Source organism: Centrocercus urophasianus, unplaced genomic scaffold (assembly GCF_019232065.1).
Source record: "Centrocercus urophasianus isolate 14NV4802_14NV808 unplaced genomic scaffold, USGS_Curo_1.0 seq_15, whole genome shotgun sequence".
In the NCBI taxonomy this organism is placed as follows: Eukaryota; Metazoa; Chordata; class Aves; order Galliformes; family Phasianidae; genus Centrocercus; species Centrocercus urophasianus.
This window is the reverse complement of record NW_024884697.1, coordinates 39,852,768-39,869,854: the sequence shown is the minus strand read 5'-3', so window position 1 is coordinate 39,869,854 and position 17,087 is coordinate 39,852,768. Positions and strand designations below refer to the sequence as shown.

The 17,087-nt window shown below is 35.7% G+C and overlaps 1 protein-coding gene across 1 annotated transcript in view; it reads right to left on the bottom strand.

The window, feature by feature from the left end:
• Window positions 1-418: 418 nt before the first annotated feature.
• The window catches only part of ALX1 (ALX homeobox 1), an 18,492-nt gene continuing 1,823 nt past the window's right edge, over window positions 419-17,087 (bottom strand). The window contains exons 2-4 of the mRNA XM_042816217.1: window positions 15,584-15,888; window positions 11,886-12,014; window positions 419-739 (exon numbers count right to left, since the gene is read on the bottom strand). Of these exons, the coding sequence (XP_042672151.1) occupies window positions 419-739; window positions 11,886-12,014; window positions 15,584-15,888 (755 nt within the window). The remainder of the gene's footprint in view (window positions 740-11,885; window positions 12,015-15,583; window positions 15,889-17,087) is intronic.

The window sequence follows — 17,087 nt, the reverse complement described above, 5'->3', positions numbered from 1 at the left end:
ATTTGAAATGTATTTTCCTTTACATAGTTCTTCCATTATGAAGTATTAATTTGAAAAACATTAATTTTGTGTACAGAATTGCTAAGAACCAGTGGTGTAGACATATTTGCTTAATTGGTTTATTCTTTTTTGCAGGTTCTATAATCATTTTTCATCAACTTGTACAACAAAACATGTTTCTATATGAAAACCAAAACAAAGAGGGCTTGTTGAACTTGATGCATGGTAAATCTATATGGTTTACTCTTAAGTTTTATTGTTAAATATGATATTGCATTTTTGTAAGCAGATGTCACGTATATTGTGATCTTTAGCATTCCACACACAGCGGCTTATTGTTGTGTCCTTTAAATATGGAAAATAAAAATGCTTTCAGTTTACTATTTAAAAAAGGATATGAAGAAAGGGTACAGCTATATTACATAGCCCAGGAAATATTGGCAGCATGCTCTTTGGCTTTCATCCGTAGAACTGCAATGCTGGAAGATCTCCTTTCAAATTCCGGCTTGGTTTCAAAAGCATGTCCATTGGTTGCCCCAGAAAGTAAAGAGTCAGTGAAAAAATTATTGAGGGGCACATGGCTGAACTGATTCTGGTGGTTTGAAAAGCCTGTGTAGCCAGAATCTGTCCGGGGTGAATGGGAATAAGGTGTCATACAGGAGGAAGTATCTCGTGGTATCATGCAGGAAGTAACCACAGAACCACTAGCCGTATTCCCCGCCCACAGATTGTTCTGAATCTGGAACACATAAAATGAATAACATTAAATATAGATATTTCATCTTTTGTTTTCTGCACTACTTGATTTCACTTGATACATCCATAATTAGTTTCTCCTCAGAAATATTTACCAAATAAAATCCTAAGAAACCTATGAATTAATCCATAAAATACAGACATGGTTGATAATACATCCAAGAGTTTTTCCTGAAGTTCTTTCAAAGATAGTTTTAAGATAAAAAATTATTTTTGTGCTTGTTTTTTTTTAATATGAAATTACACTTGAGGGTGTTTCTTTTTCAGCTTGCAGACTGAACAAATTGTGTTGTATGTCCCTGGAAAACATTGCGTGACAGACTAGGAGACAAACTTTGTGGTTACCAGTGAGGTCTGCTGAAGATCTGGAGTAACCATATATTTAAGCTTTGATGTGTAATGTTTTCTATATTCGGCAGGCACTTAAAACTTCATTCTGAGCTTCACGCCTTCTTCTATCATCTATGAATAGACACTACACATAGGTATTTTTTCACATATTTATTACTAGATTAACATATTTTGCAATTACTCTTTGGTTAGCACCATAAAGTGAATTCCCCCTTCACACTTAATTTTATTTTCATGTTGCAAATGAATTTGGGCTTTAATGAATGTAAGTTATGCTTGTAGCTGATTTTTTTTTTTTTACTATCAGATTTGAGACCAGTAGAAGTAAAGAATAATGAGAGTCACAGACAGTGAAAAAATCTTCCAACTCAGCACTCTTTTTCCCATTATCCTAATACTTTGCAACAGCACATATCCCCCAAACCACCACCAAGTTAAAGATAAATTATGGCTCACTGAACTCATCTAGTTGAGATATACTGCAGATAGAAAGGATTAGATAATTACAGTCTTATTTTATAAGTTATATGTTGAACAGTTGTATTAGCAGATGCTATAGGAGCTGACAAACTAATTTGGACTCTGGTAATTCTGGCAGTAGAAAAGAACCAGTAACTTCTCTATCTTGGTTTCCTGCAGAAAAGTAGGGAAAAGGCATGGTAGCAAATCCTTGGTTCCCAAACTCTTGGTCTTCTCAGTCTCCCTGTTTACACATACAGGCATATGCACATTGGCACACCCCCTCACTTGAATGCAGATTACCTTTCCACACAGACACATACACACAACTATTTGGGCACACCTCAGGCATCTTCTGCATATCTTAGGTGATCTGCTGAGAGGTAATGAAGTGAATAAGGTGCCTGAGGGAGCTGATCAAGGATTTTTCCTCCTTCCTGTGGACTTCTTGCTATCTACAGGAGGAAAGAGACTCTAGTGAGAGTTTCAGAGCTCTTCATAGAATCATAGAATATCTCAAGTTGGATGGATCCACAAGGATCATTGAGTTCAACCTCTGGATCCACACAGAACCACCCAAAACCAAACCCTATGTCTAAGAGCGTTGTACAAATACTCCTTGAACTCCAGCATTTTGGAGCTGTGACCACTGCCGTGGGGATCCTGTTCTATGCCCACTATCCTTCAGAGAAGGGCTTTTTCCTAACACCCAACCTGACCCTTCCCTGATGCAGTTCCATGCCACTGCCTCAGGTCTTGTTGCTGTCACAGAGGAGCTGTAGGCCACTGTGAAGCCTCCCCTTATCTTTCTCTGCTCTGAGCTGGACAAAACAGTTCTCATCCTCACCTCCTATTTTCAGCAGTTTATAAATTCTTCTCAAACATCAGCTCATGAGAGACCCTCCACCGTTTGACTTGATTTTCAGCTTCCTTATTACCCTACGCCTGAGTCTGTTTTCACTTATAATCAGAAAAAAAATGTAGTCCTCATGGAACAAATGTTTTAATTGGGGGATTCAAGTATGTATCTTAGTAAGACCCATTTGAACCATTGCCTTGGTTAATAAAGTTTGCTGCATTCAATCATACACAATAATCCTGAAGGCACCAGTGTCTCTCTTATAGCTCAGTATTCAGAGATTACTGAGTATCCTTTTGCCCGGAAGGTTATTCAGATCCTTTGCAGAATCTGAGAATTTTGATTCTGACAGTAAGGAAATAAAGGACCCTGAAAGAGTTGGTAAGTATGATTTTTAAGTTTATGGCAACTGAAAAGTCATTCAGGACTTGCTGCTTATTATTGCTTGCAAACTTATTTTGAAGGAGAGATTTTGGAGCCACACAGCATGCGATGAGTACATAAAGAGTAGTAAAGAAGATAGCAGTTGACAACCTATAAAATCCAGAGAATATCTTTTCCTTTTCTTGAAAGTGCAAACTGCACACATTCTGTTTCTATCATGAACTCAGAAAACCAGAAACTCTGCCATCTCTACAGTCTTGCCTTTCTTTTATATAGGAATAGTAAAATCTTTTAATTGCAGTTTGTTTGTTTGTTTGTTTGTTTGTTTGTTTTTCATGACTACATGTGCATTAATTGCAGCAGCAAATAAAAACAAATTAAGATTATTTCCCTTTGTTCCTAGAGAACGAGAACATTCCCATATCCATGCTATTTCACTCCAGTTGGTTTTGTTGTTATTTCTCTACTAATTTGGAAAACAGTCAAGGCAGTTTAAAAAAATCCAGGAAACAAATGATATTTCATGCAGATGCAAACATAACACCATTCTTTTTGATGGTGTTTCCAGGCCAAATTGTTAATCTCAAAGAATTCTCAACAGGATGAATTTGCCTAGAGATAGACAAATGCATCCATGTAGTTTCTAATATGGGAGCTAATTCTGAGGAAGCTCCTCATCTCTCTGTGTGGGACAAAGTCTCATTTATTTGACCTACACATATTTCTTTTTAAGAAACCCCATACTAAATGCTACAGATGGTCAGACTGCACAGATGTAATTATGGGAATAGTTTTCCAAAAATAAATAAATATATATATGTTTAAATAGGAGCATATACAAATTTGCCTTTAATATGGTCATTATGGGAAGACTTCAAAAGATCCAATGGTCCAGTTTGAAAGTGTCCAGTAACCTATGTGGTCTGGAAGTATCAAAAAAACACTCTTTCCTTCTATTTTTCTATTAGTTTGATTTTCAGTAAATTATGTTTAGCACCACTCTTTTTTCTGATATTTTTATCCTGGACAATCTCTTCCAATTTAACTTCAGTGTGATTGCACAGGTGTAAATGAGAAAAGTATTCAGCCACAAATTTTAGAATAAATAAATGTTTTGTTAAAGAAGCACTTGAACAAGCTATTCATTGCTAAAATTTTCAAAGTATCACCCTAGGTGTCTTCATGAGAGGAAGGAATTCAAATTAGTAAACTGAACTTCAGAATTGCTTTAAGATGCTAGAAGAGCTTTACATCTTCTTTCAAGAGACAGTTATGTCTTTCAGAAGTATATTTTAGTCATATCTAATTTCTGCTCATTTAGTTTGTTGAATGACTTCCCTTTTGATACTAGATGTTAATTTCTCAGCAAGGATTTACACACATAAATTTCTTACAGGGAAATCTAGTGCATAAGATATTCCTGTATTAAAAAAAATGCAGTAATGTTTTACAATAAGTCAAAATTATCAGGCCTTCTTCTGGTATGTTGGAAGGAAAAGGGACATTATGTACATGAATTTAAAGAAAATATTTTTCCTCTTAAGCTCTTGTGTGATCCATGAACTATATAAAAGGCAATTCAGAGACTGTGAATGAGCCCATACATGCAGTCCATCTCTGGTTTCTGTTAACATCACAAATAGCTTGAGCTTTGCTCTTGTGGTTACCATGAAATTACCAGATCCCTTCAATATATTTACCTACTGTATATTTTATACACACACGCGCGCGCGCACACCCTCCCAATAGGGGAAAAGAAAAATAGAATTGCATAGCTGTGACAAGAATATAACTGCAGAGTTATGGCTGTTAACATGATTATGATGTTACTTCCTAAACCTATGACCTTCTGCTTGACAATGTAGAAGAAAATAAGCTGAGGTAATAGGTCATCCTTTTTGGTCTGCTTTTATTTTTTTCAGTAAAAATACCAGATTCCTAGAGATTCAGACTTCTTGTATCAGACCTTGGGAAATTGTGTAAACTCATTTTTCCAAAATTTCTGAGGTTTGCTATCTTTTATTCAGTTTTGAAGCACTTTAAAGTTTTTTTTTCTTTTATTGGAGCTAGAGGCCTATCCAGACCAGAGACACACAAATACAAGCACATGCTTCTTCCTTTTGAGTGATAAGTGTTTTAGAGCTCCACATGAATAAACAAATCTCCTTTAAGATATTTAGATATGAACTTATTATATTATGCAATACATACTATGTAATTCTATTATAATAAATATAATTTGTAGTTATTAGAGTAGTTAGACAAATTGTCTTTATTTTTACAGTGTTCCTTTACATTGCAAGGGGGACAAAGTGACACTAACTGAGCAGTTAAGCACTAACCTAACTATAAAAAACATACAATTGTTGAAAGACTGAATTGCAAACAATATGTCACTCCTTTCTTCATGTGAAGCAACAACCCTTGCACTGCAAGAAAATGTGCAACCTGGGCTTGCACAAGTGGCTGCCTTAAGCAGATAAAACAAATTAAAATACAATTGCTGTTAAACTGCTTAAAACAACTAGTTTACAGTGTATAATCTGTAGGCTGTTCCTAGTCCATCAGCGCAAATAATTTGGCCACCTTCCATTTATCACCACAATATTTTTCCTGAGGCCCTTTCAGGAACATCAAAAGTATGGGTAGAGAAGCCTGTGCTTGCTAAGTTTGCAAAATCATTGATTCATAGAAGAATTTAAGCAGAAAATTATTATTTCTCCAAATATCTGGCCGCAGCTAACTCTGAATTTCTATCAGGTTACTCAAGCTCTATTGAGTCAAGTTTTGAATACCTCTAGGTATTCAAATTCAATAACGACTATGCTCAACTAGTTCCAAGGTTTTACTGCTCTCACAGTATTTTTCCTTTAGATCTATCAGAATACTTCATGGTGTAGTCTATTATTCTTACTGTACTAGAGCAGATATTGGTTCTGGTGAGCTTCTGAAGATCAGCTGCACTCTATTGGGTACAGGCACATATGACAGCTGCAATGCATCATTTTCAAATACGTACATAAAATGCAAGTTGGCTTGGAAGCCAAAGACTTAGTGTTACAGCTCTAAAATACAAGATAGGCCTATTCAGCCCACATGTAGATCTTACATATTGTGAACTAAATAAAATTTTGGTATAAAATCCATTTTACTCCATGATTAGTCAGTTTGCCAAGATGCAAAATAATGCAGAATTTGAAAAAACATCAAGTTTTGTAGATTAACCATAACTTCTCCCCCTGCAGTCTCAGGGACAGATACAATAAGAATTAATTACACTTCACGTCTGCAATACAGTTAAGGAAAATACCTTATGCTTGAAAAATATCATTAAAAATAAGTTCCTACCTCAAAGACAAAACTATTTGTCTTGTAATTTACCTCCAGAACCTGTTCACTGAGTTATAGTAACACATGTTCATAGAAAAAAAAAATAATGTAAGAAAACATTGAGACTCCAAGAAGTCTCACCACAAACAGTGACATTTTAGAATCAATAATAAAGTAAAAAATTAATGAAAAAACTGCACTGTGTGGAATAGACACCACCCAAAAAGATGATAAGTTTTACTCTTTTGGAAGATCAGCCACAGCAATGCAACTACTCAGCAAATCTGTGGCAAGCAACATACTGCCCAGGTGGTGGCCCAGCCTGAGTTTCATGCTGTCACAGACAGATAGCATGAGTATATGATAAAGCTTCTTTGAAGCTAGCTCATATATGTCTACCATATCTACTCCTACTTAATCAGTGTACCCATAGCTTTAATGAACTATTGTGATTAACTGTCATTTGTATGTCTACTACAGTTAAAAGAATTCTTGAGTCATATAACATGTGGTGTCTAATACTTGCCATATGAAAAATTTAATTGGAGCATGTAATTTTGATTATTGCTAATGAGAATTAACCATATGTACTAAGGCTAGAGCAGAACTATAATGGTGATCCAAGGACTTAGCATATAACACATGTATACTGACACCACTTCTATGCTCTTCTATTGCCTAAACAAATCATGTGATGCCATGTCCTTTAACATACTTAACTGATTTATCAGTTTCATGGATGGAATATAAAGTTTAACATCGCCTCTTCTATTTTTGAGATTTCAGCATTCTCCCTCTTTCTATACCCTATTTCCTGAATCTCTTCAGTTCTTATATCTTAAAAATATTTTTGCCTTCTCTTCAGATTCCCACCTGCACCACAATGGATTTTTCATTAAAGTAAGTTAAGTCCTGTCCAAATCTTGCCTGCATTTTCAAGTAAAAATGATAAACAAGTACATTATAGTAGGAAGAAAAGTATAACAGTGTGACAGGAAAAAACATTTCAGAAGGGCTTTGAAGAGTAATGAGAACTGAACTGGACTCACAGAACTAGAAAGAGGAAAAGATGCACAGTGTGGGAATAGACTAGATGGAATGGAAAATATGTCTGCTTTTCAATGACACAATTCAATTCAACTGTTTATTAAATAAATATTTATTAAATAAAGTTGAGCTATGCAACTGAGAGAAAAACACACTTCTAGAGATCATCTTACTTACTTTCTATCTACTTTAGGAAGAGACAATTTCACTGACCAGATTTTTATCAACTTTAAAAGGAACCATCTCTGTCATAAAAGTCCTTTTGATTAAATTCCCTATGCATGAATGTCTAGAGTTTTCTCACCACCAACTTCTTCCTCTGTATGGTGTGTGCTTCTCATAAGCCTTGTTTGTCAGCACCATAATAGTGTCAAAGATATCCCAAGACATTTTAAATAGCACTAGATACTGTATCCAGCAGACTGAACCACTGAACCAAGTATCACTTGTTAATGAAGCCAGCGAATTTGTGGAGTGATACTGCACTCATTCACCCTTTATTAGGATGTTGCCTATTAGAGATTATATATGTGTGCAGAATTTGGATAGATTAGGAAATATTTAACTTCTTGACAGCCAAGCAACAAGTTTTGCACAATAAACAGCAGCTAAATTCCACATCCTAGAAAAATAATTCAAGGTCAGTTGAATTAGCAAAGTAAAAAAATTATCATCTAGAAAAAAAAAAAAAGGCTATTACTATTTCAGAGATAAAGATCTTTAATGTAATAGCAAAATTAAATTGGATTATAGAAGATTCTGAGACACTGATTTCTGAAATAAATTGAAAAGCTTTTATTCCTTACAGGAAAGCCTTTCAGGTTTATACAGTCACGCATAGCAGCATCATGTTTTTAATTTGTATGTGATTAAGATAATTAGCAAAAAGATTAAGCAGGGATCTCCACACTCTTCATTGCCTGCAATATAGGGTAATATTTATGATTGAATGCAAGTGGTATGTCCATCTTGGGAATATATCCATGATGGGACTCAAAGCAAAAATCATCAGACTTCACATTCATATAATGCACATCAGAAGTTCACATTTATTCCTGTTTTTTCTGCCACATGTCAGTAAGTATCTCATTCATAATCAAGCTAAAGTGATTTGTGTTCCATGATCTCCAGGGAAATATAGTTATCTGAAAGTACAGGAAAACCTGTCTAGTCTTTAGTGATGTCATTGTCACAGTAACAGCACTTGTACACAAAACAAAATATCAACAACAACAACAGCAAAATATTTGATTTAATTTCTTGTATTAGTTTTTACACTCATGAGATTTCTCCAAGTACTGAATTAATGGAATTTCCTAGAAAATCAGTGTATAATGATGATGATCAAGCTGAGTGGAGCAGTTGATGCAACAGAAGGAAGGAATGCCATCCAGTGGACCAGGCATCCTTTAAAAGTGAATCCACATGAACCTAATGAGGTTCAATAAGGCCAAGCGTTGCAGTAAGACCAAGTGTTGCACTTGGTCAGGGCAATCCCAGATAGGAAGAACTCATTGGAGAAGACCTTATTGAGAGCAACCCTGTGGAGAGGACATTAAAGGTCCTGATGGACAAAAAGCTGAACATGAGCCAGCAGTGTGCTCTTACAGTCTCAAAGATCAACTGTATCTTGATCTGCCTAAAACAGCTAGCTGCCCGGGCCAACAGGGAGAGGGAGGTTATTGACCTCTTCTACTCTGCTTTTGTAAGGCTCCATTTGGAATATTGTGTCCAGACCTGGAGTCCCAGTACAAGAAAGAGCTTTTGGAGTGAGTCCAGAGGACAGCCATGAAGATGACCAAAGGGCTTGAAACATCTGTCTTATGAGGAAAAGTTGAGAGAGATAGGCTTGGTTAGCTTAGAGAAAAGAAGGCTCAGGGAGACCTCACTGCAGCCTTCCAGTACCTGAGGGAGTCATAAGCAGGAGGGGGAATGACTTCTTGCGTATTCTAATAGTGATAGGGCAAGGAGGAATGTCTTTAAGAGAAGGCAAATTTAGGTTAGATACTTCGAAGAAATTCTTTACTCAGAAGATGGTGAGGCACTGGAACAGGTGCCCAAAGAAGCTGAGAATGCCCCATCCCTGGAGACATTCAAGGCCAGGTTTGGATGGGACCCTGGGCAACCTGATCTAGTGGGTGGCAATCTTGCCCATGGCAGGGGGATTGTAACTGAATAGACTTTAAGATCCCTTTCAATCCAAGCCATTCTGTGATTCTATGATACAATACTAAGACCAAACATGCAGATCACAGTTTTAAACATCTCTTTCTCCCTGAACTATAAAATAGATTAATGAGTTTAAAGGCAAATCATATATCAAACATATATTTTCTGTGAATGAGACACTTATAAACGAACATCTAATTCTAGAGATTTGAATGTAAGGATGTTAGTGGTCATTGTGTTTTTAATATGGATTTTCATTTTTGTAAGTATTCTCACTGGAAATAAACTCTATGCATGTGATACATGTATGGTTCTACTGATCGTGAGGATTTAAGAGTATGAAACTGAAGAATCACCACTAGGCTAGCAAGAATGTGAACTTATATTGTCTTTTATGTGATAACTTCCTTGATATCTATTTCTTAATCTCATATCTTTACAACATGAAAACACAAAATCGACTTTTCCATAGGATTTAGATCTAAGTTAGTAGGAGTTTCCTATAATTCAAAAGTGTTCCCTTTAAAAAATTTAAACAATTTTAAGTACTTGCAAATGACATAGTTATTCCATTAGTTTATACTAAAAAACTTGACTGTTGTGAAAATTTGTAAATGATGTCCCCCTAAAAGTACTAGATTAGTCTAGATAGAACCAATTCAGTCTAGAAAAATGAGTCAGAAATAGAAAGCCCAAAGTGTAAGCACTATTCCTTGTGTCACACTTCACCTGCTGTGAAGAGTAGCCAGAAAGTTCTTCAAAAGATACTTGAGCACCTTGAGATCTATGACTACCTGTGCATCTGCCTAGGTGTGATTCAAGTTATTGATTGTTTGGTGTTTTTTTCTGCACTCACTTCCCTGGGACTCAGATAAATCAGACAAATCTTGAACCCTCCTACTTTAACACACAGTGTATCACAGAATAGTGGTATCAATCACAAAATCACAAGAATAGTCAAGGTGGGAAGGGTGGATGTCACCTGGTCCAAACCCTGCCCAAGGAAGAACACAAAAAGCAGATTGCTTAGGACCATGTCCGGGCAGCTTCTGAAGATCTCCAAGGAAGAGACTCCACAGCATTTCTGGACAGTCTGTACCAGTGCTCTGTAACCCACACAGTATGTAGGTGTTTCCTGATTTTCAGAGTTCTGTGTTCCAATTTGTGCTCGTTACCTCTTGTCCGGGCACTGGGCACCAGTTTTCAGACAGAGCCTGTCACTGTCTTATTTGCATCCTCCCTTCAAACTCTTAAAGGCTTCTATAAAATCTACTCCAAGACTCATCTTCTCCAGGCTGAACAATCCCAAGTATCATACAATGTTTTCTGATGTAATTTGGACAAATACACTGTTACACTATAGAATGTTAATGCACAGAATGATGCATATCAAACAGTTTGAAATGGTATTGCCTATATTCTGAGCTGCTGGAACACAGACTAGCTCTGTCCCTAACACTGAACTTAGTAACAGCCTTCTGAAAGGTAAAGCAGTTGGAGTAAGATAGATGAGAAATGAACCCAAGTTCTCTAGTCCTAAGCTAAGCTGATTCAGCAAAGGCAGATCATGATCAAAGCAAACCTATGTAGACATAGCCAATAATTTTTTTGAATATGAGTGTATTCCTAAGTCTAGCCAGAGATTCTTTTACCTGATGAAATAGACGAGCATCAAGATACCGTCATGAAACAACTTTGGCAGAGGGACACTTTCTTTGGAGCCTTTTCTTTTTGAAAACAGTGTGGGAAGCAAAAGACATGACAAGCAATGGCTTCAGTACAAAAGTATTCAGTGTTATGAAAAAAAAAAAAAAGCAGGAAAATAATGACATAGAGTGAGGCAAAGCAAGAAAAGAAAAACGGTGAAGAAATGAAACAAACTACTATTGCTCCAGATAGCTTTATTGTCTTCCTGTCTCCATCTTGAAGCTGTATGGATTCAGTTCTGATTATTCATGTCCATAAAAATATTTAATGCTAGCAGAAGCCTAATTGTATTCAACTGCCTATTGAGGTCCATAAGGAAATTATGCATGTTTAAAGCATCAGAATGAAACTGCCTAATGATAATATACTTTACGGTTCATCTTACCAAAGCATACATGAGCAGAGTTTTTAAGACAGGTATACCTTAGAATATAAAAATCCCAGAAGTGAAATTCTAGTCCATTCCTTTCAATCTCAGCGAGTCCATAATTTATCTGAATCTGTGTATGGACCTAGAGGTTATTCAGATCCCCACATAACATTATGTGCAGAATGTAATTAGCTCTACAAACATATAGCCAACTATTTTTAGTACATAACTTATGTGAAAATGCAGCTCCTAAGATCATTCATTTAAAAGTACACGTATTTTAGGAGTTATTTACACATATTAGATGTTGGAACTGTTGTTCGCAATGCAGCCCTTGGCAACTTGTCTAAAGAAAACAAGAAGATAAACACTTGAAAGTCTTCATGCATCCTCCATTAAGATACAGGCCTACAGCAAGTGGAGAACCAAAGTATCATTTGGTCTTCAGCATACCTGAGGATAGCTGTCAGTCCTTGGAAGAACAGATATATCATAAGTGGCAGCAAAATGGCTCTTAGCTTGCTGGATCTGCCCATAGCGTTCTCTTTTCCTCCATTTTGCTCTCCTATTCTGGAACCAAACCTACAGTAAAGAAGAAAAATAGTCAAGATTTACTCATATACTCAACTGCAAGTGTAGTTATTTCTGGATATTTGAAGAGTATATATTGCTTCCTTTCAACTGTCCAAAAAAAAAAAAAAAAAAAAAAAAAAAAAAAAAAGAAAAAAAAGAGGAATAATCAGCTAGTCAGGCAGTGCTAATTTTGACAGTTCTTCAGTACAAAATCTCCAGGTAGCAGCAAGTCACATTGTGAAGAGACTTTATCTTAACTTCAAGTGACCACTCACTCAACATGTTAACCCGTGCTCTATCCCTTGGAGGTATATACAGTCTTCATTAATTGCATTAATGAAAAGACAGGAAAAGCTAGCACCAAGACTATCCATCCCACTTTCTATAAGGAAGGATCATAGCTGTCAGTGAAGGAAGATGATAAAAAAATCATCAGACCATAGTTTATGTTATGGTATTTTCATACTTGTGTTAGGAAGAATCTTTGTTTCTGATAATAGAAGACAAAGAAAATGACACTTAGATTACAAAATAATTTAGTTGTGAATCAATGCCTCAGCTTAGGGCTGCCTTCTTTATACTTAAATAGCCTTTGAAAAGTTATATGATATTCTGAGTGTCATGTTATCTCAAAATCTATTGTATATATGCTTTCACTGTTGGCTGACATTCAAATTTTTCTTCTTTAAGACAGTTTGCTTTGGGCTGAGTAAGACTTGTCTTGTTTAACTGAAATGACTGCTAAGAAAAGTAACTGTCCCTTTATAAAAGTAAAATTATCTAAGTCTTTATTGCTCAGCAAATTCGTTTTGACTCTTCTTAAGAAGTCATGCCATTAACAGAATGCCGTGGGCTTTTTTTTTTAATGGAAACAATGCCATTTGCTAGCTTTCCTCCTAAATGAATGGTGAACCTATCTGAATAGATATTTACACTAATACTTTTATAAAAAGTGACTGTGAATCCCATTTTTGAGGGTTGTTTTCTGGTCTTTGATGGTAGCAGTGTTTTGTAATTAATTTTTTTTTACTCAATCTTTGGAGAACTCAACTTTCCTTTCATGCAACCAGAGCATAATTTTTCTCATTTTCATTCTCAAGAATTTGTTGGAAATTTAGTATGTACAATCTTTTAAAATGCAGCAATCAAAGCAAGGCCCATGCATGTAACTACTGAGTGTATATTCCTAAGGGCTTTTCTGGTAAATCTGTATTATTTATTTTGCCCGAGGCTCAGCAAAAGGAAAAGTAAAGGAAAAAAGAATTCTCTTGTCTCCACAGGAGGCACCAAGAACACACTAAGGGAATTTAGTAATGAGGCTCTTTCATTGAAAAAAGACCTTGACAATCTCCTTAAAATGGGTGCCAATTACTTCACTGCCATGCAGCAGGAAAGAGAACAACTTAGATAAATTAAGTTCAGGTTGGCTCTCTCTGCATGTATGCAGGACAAATATTAAACTGGATCTTGATGAAATGGCAGTGAAGGGAAATGTGGGCAGTGTATCCAGCTGATCATTCTGCTAAACTAAATCAAACAATTTGCTTGAATTTATCGTTGCTGAAGGAGAAAAAAAAGCACACATTTTTTTCCTTTGACAGTCCCCAAAAATCTTTCTGTTTACATCGCTTTACTAGAAACTGACTCTTGGCAGAGATAAAGTAACCATTTGCCTCCACAAAGCAATGTAAAAATCTGCTGCTTGTTATTCTTGAGTTGCCACAGGCTTTCCTCTAATGTAAGGCTTTTTAAATTGCTTAATCTTGTGATGGAATACTGTCGCTACTCTGAATAAAAATGATCACCATTTCCTTTCATATTTAGCATATAAGAAATGCAAAGATCACTTATTCTTTAAGGGAAAAATGTTTATAAAGAAAATAGATAGTCTGTGAAAGTCTGGTGCAGACATATACATTTTCATATTTACTCTCTTATTTCTAATACTTTTACCATATGAAGATTCTAAAGAACAAAGTGAGAGAAAAAACGAATTGACAAATTTTACTCCATTCTACCCTCCCTGTTCTGTCTGTTAATTTATATTACCATATGAAGATTCTTAAAGAACAAAGTGAGAGAAAAAACGAATTGACAAATTTTACTCCATTCTCCCCTCCCTGTTCTGTCTCTTAATTTATTCTTGGAGTAGTTCTCATGATTCCAGAATTATGCAATTGTAAGAACAACAATTTAACACTGTAGCAACTTTTTTTTTTTTTAAGTCACAAGTAAATCCTAATGAATACAAGTTGTACTTAGAATACTAACCCAGATTTGGAGGGGAGGAATTGCACAGAACCTGAAGAGTTAAAAACCACCCAGCTGAGTTCTATTGGCATCACTGATATCATATTGGTATAACAGGCACATGATTTTAGACTACTTTCAGATGACAACAGTGAAGATGCCATCTGGTTTAACAGACATGAAAAGAGCACTTCTTTATAAAATTAATTAGTGGAGTTCATTTCTGAAAGTGATCCTGGTTTAATTTCAGTTGTATGCATGTGTGTTGACGTCTATTTCTCTATATGAATGCGAGAGTATGTGTTTCATTACAAGTTGTGAAGTTGTTATCATATTCAAGCCATTAAGTTGAAAAAATCAATCCCAGTCTGCAAGAATCTACAGGACTGCTATTCCCTGAATTGAGATGCTGAGTATTAACTGAACAGAAAGTATCTCTAAAATCTGTGTAAACTTGCAAAATGCAATTCACATGCTTTTCTGAAGGGAAGATCTCAATAGGGAAGGTGATGCATTTCCTGGACATTTAGCTTCTTTTCTCACCGTTATACATCCGAAGTCACAAATATTCTTTGGATTAGTGTATGTGCACATGCTGAATGAATCAATTTCATATGCAGTTAAGATATTCAGATACTGCTCTGAGTTGCCAAAAATACATTTTTTCCAAAAATTAGAATAACATTATCCATTGGATATGCAAGTTTAAAAGCAAGCAAACATACTTTCCAAATTTCCTAATTTGAAATGTGCTACAGAGTTGAGGGTATTACGTCCTTGTGGTACATATGCATCATGCATACTCACATACAACTTACACACACAGACATTTATAAATATGAGCAATTCCTTTGCTTACTCTTTGGATATAAACAAGAAATTTGAGTGCTCTTTAGATTTGTGTTTTTCATGCCACAACACATGCAGAATCCTCTATGGTCAAGTTTTGTATCATCAGTAGTCTGAACTACTTAAAATGTATTTCTTTAATGGGATCTTTACACATTAACACTTCATGCCTTTGGTGCCTGGAATTCTGACATTTAAGCATGACTACCAGATATCAAAAGCGCTTTCATATTGATTTGCTCTGTTGTATTTTAAGCAAGTTGCCAAAACAGCAACAAAAACTATTAAAAAATATGTAATAATAACAGCAATATTTTAGCACTGCAACACCGCTCTTTATATCTAGAAGGAAATAAAGCAGAATAATCAATAATCAATTTCTGTTAGCTTTGTGGGCTTTTGTGCAATCCCAAAGAGTGTCATTCCTCAGTTCTTGCAATGTACAAATTGTCAAGGAAACGCTTAAGTTTGGTTCCTACCTGGACTCTGGCCTCAGTGAGCTCTGTCCTCAGAGCTAGCTGCTCCCTCACATAGACATCAGGGTAATGCGTTTTCTGGAAGACTTTCTCCAGTTCCTCCAGCTGCAAACTGGTGAAAGTTGTTCTGTGTCTCCTCTTTTTACTGCTGGAGACATTGCTGTCACACTTATCGCCCAGTTCGTCCAGTTCCCCCTTCTCCTGTATTCCCTTCACAGGAGACATCCTCAGGTTGTTACAGCTGTCCAAGGGCCTGTTCAGGTCTGTGTGAAGAGGCTGTCCTTCCACTTTAGTAATCCCATAGTTCACTGTACACAAAGCAGGGGAGATAAATAACTGGTAAATGAGGGCTTTAGAGTGGAGGATACATATGAAACTGTTTCATAGGGAACCACATTCCATGTATGCCTATTTCTATGTGAGATGTGGGAAAGGAATCCGCAATGTTAATCACAAATAGAATAAGAGTATTAAACCACAATATTTAAACTAAGCATTGTATTTGAAAAGATCATCTAAAATATTTCAGTGTAAGGAGAGTACTTGAGTGTTTTTACACTGCCACTAAAGTAGGTAATAATCCATGAAATCAGCTGTAACTGGAATTGCACAGATAAGAAATCTTAGCATAAAACAGTTTTTCCTATAGGTGGTATAAAGCTACTGGCAAACATTCCTTTAGACTTGGAAGCAGATAGACAAAAGTCCATCTATTTACATGAAAATACAGAATAATTTTAGTATAAAGGAAATAGCTGCAAGCTGACAAATCAAGAAGTAAATGAAACTGAAAATCAACTTCTCTTTACAAACTCAATAGATTCCACATACTTTCCCTTGGATTTATAAAGTGGAATTGTTTCCAATTAAGTTTGTTATGATTGGAAAATGTAGAGAGTTTCTGCAAAATGTTAACATGTTAAAAGAGATTGTTTCAAATACTTTGTATAAGAATTGCTGGCACTATTTGTCTTTAGGTAAAATTCAAGTGGTACGGACAAGAAAAACTTCTGTATAGCATCTTAAGAAATCGAAGAGTTTTCTATTTTTCCATTTTTACACATCTCACATCAAAACAAAGACATGTGATGTGTTACAGGATTCAGAAGGACTTTCTTTTTACTCTCAGAAATGGACAAAAAAAAAAAAAATTTAAAAGTGTTGAAATCAGAACTTACACGGCTGTCATGTCACATAGGAAAAGGAGCCTGCTTTTGGGCTTTCTCGCCTTCTCAATAATTTGTTTTCTTTCATCCCGGAGTGATTTGAACCAAACGGAATTTTGAAATACTTACCATCAGTATGTACATAGATAGGAAATGCTCCCAACGCCCCTAAGGCAAGCACTAAACGAGCTAATTAAGAAAGATTTCAATGTGTAAATCAATTTTCCACAGGTTTTCTAAATTGCACTTGCAGAACTCTGTCACTATTTCTTATGGACTGTTTCATACAAAAAAGGATGCCCTCAAAAAACAAACAGACAAACAAACAACAAAAAAAAAAA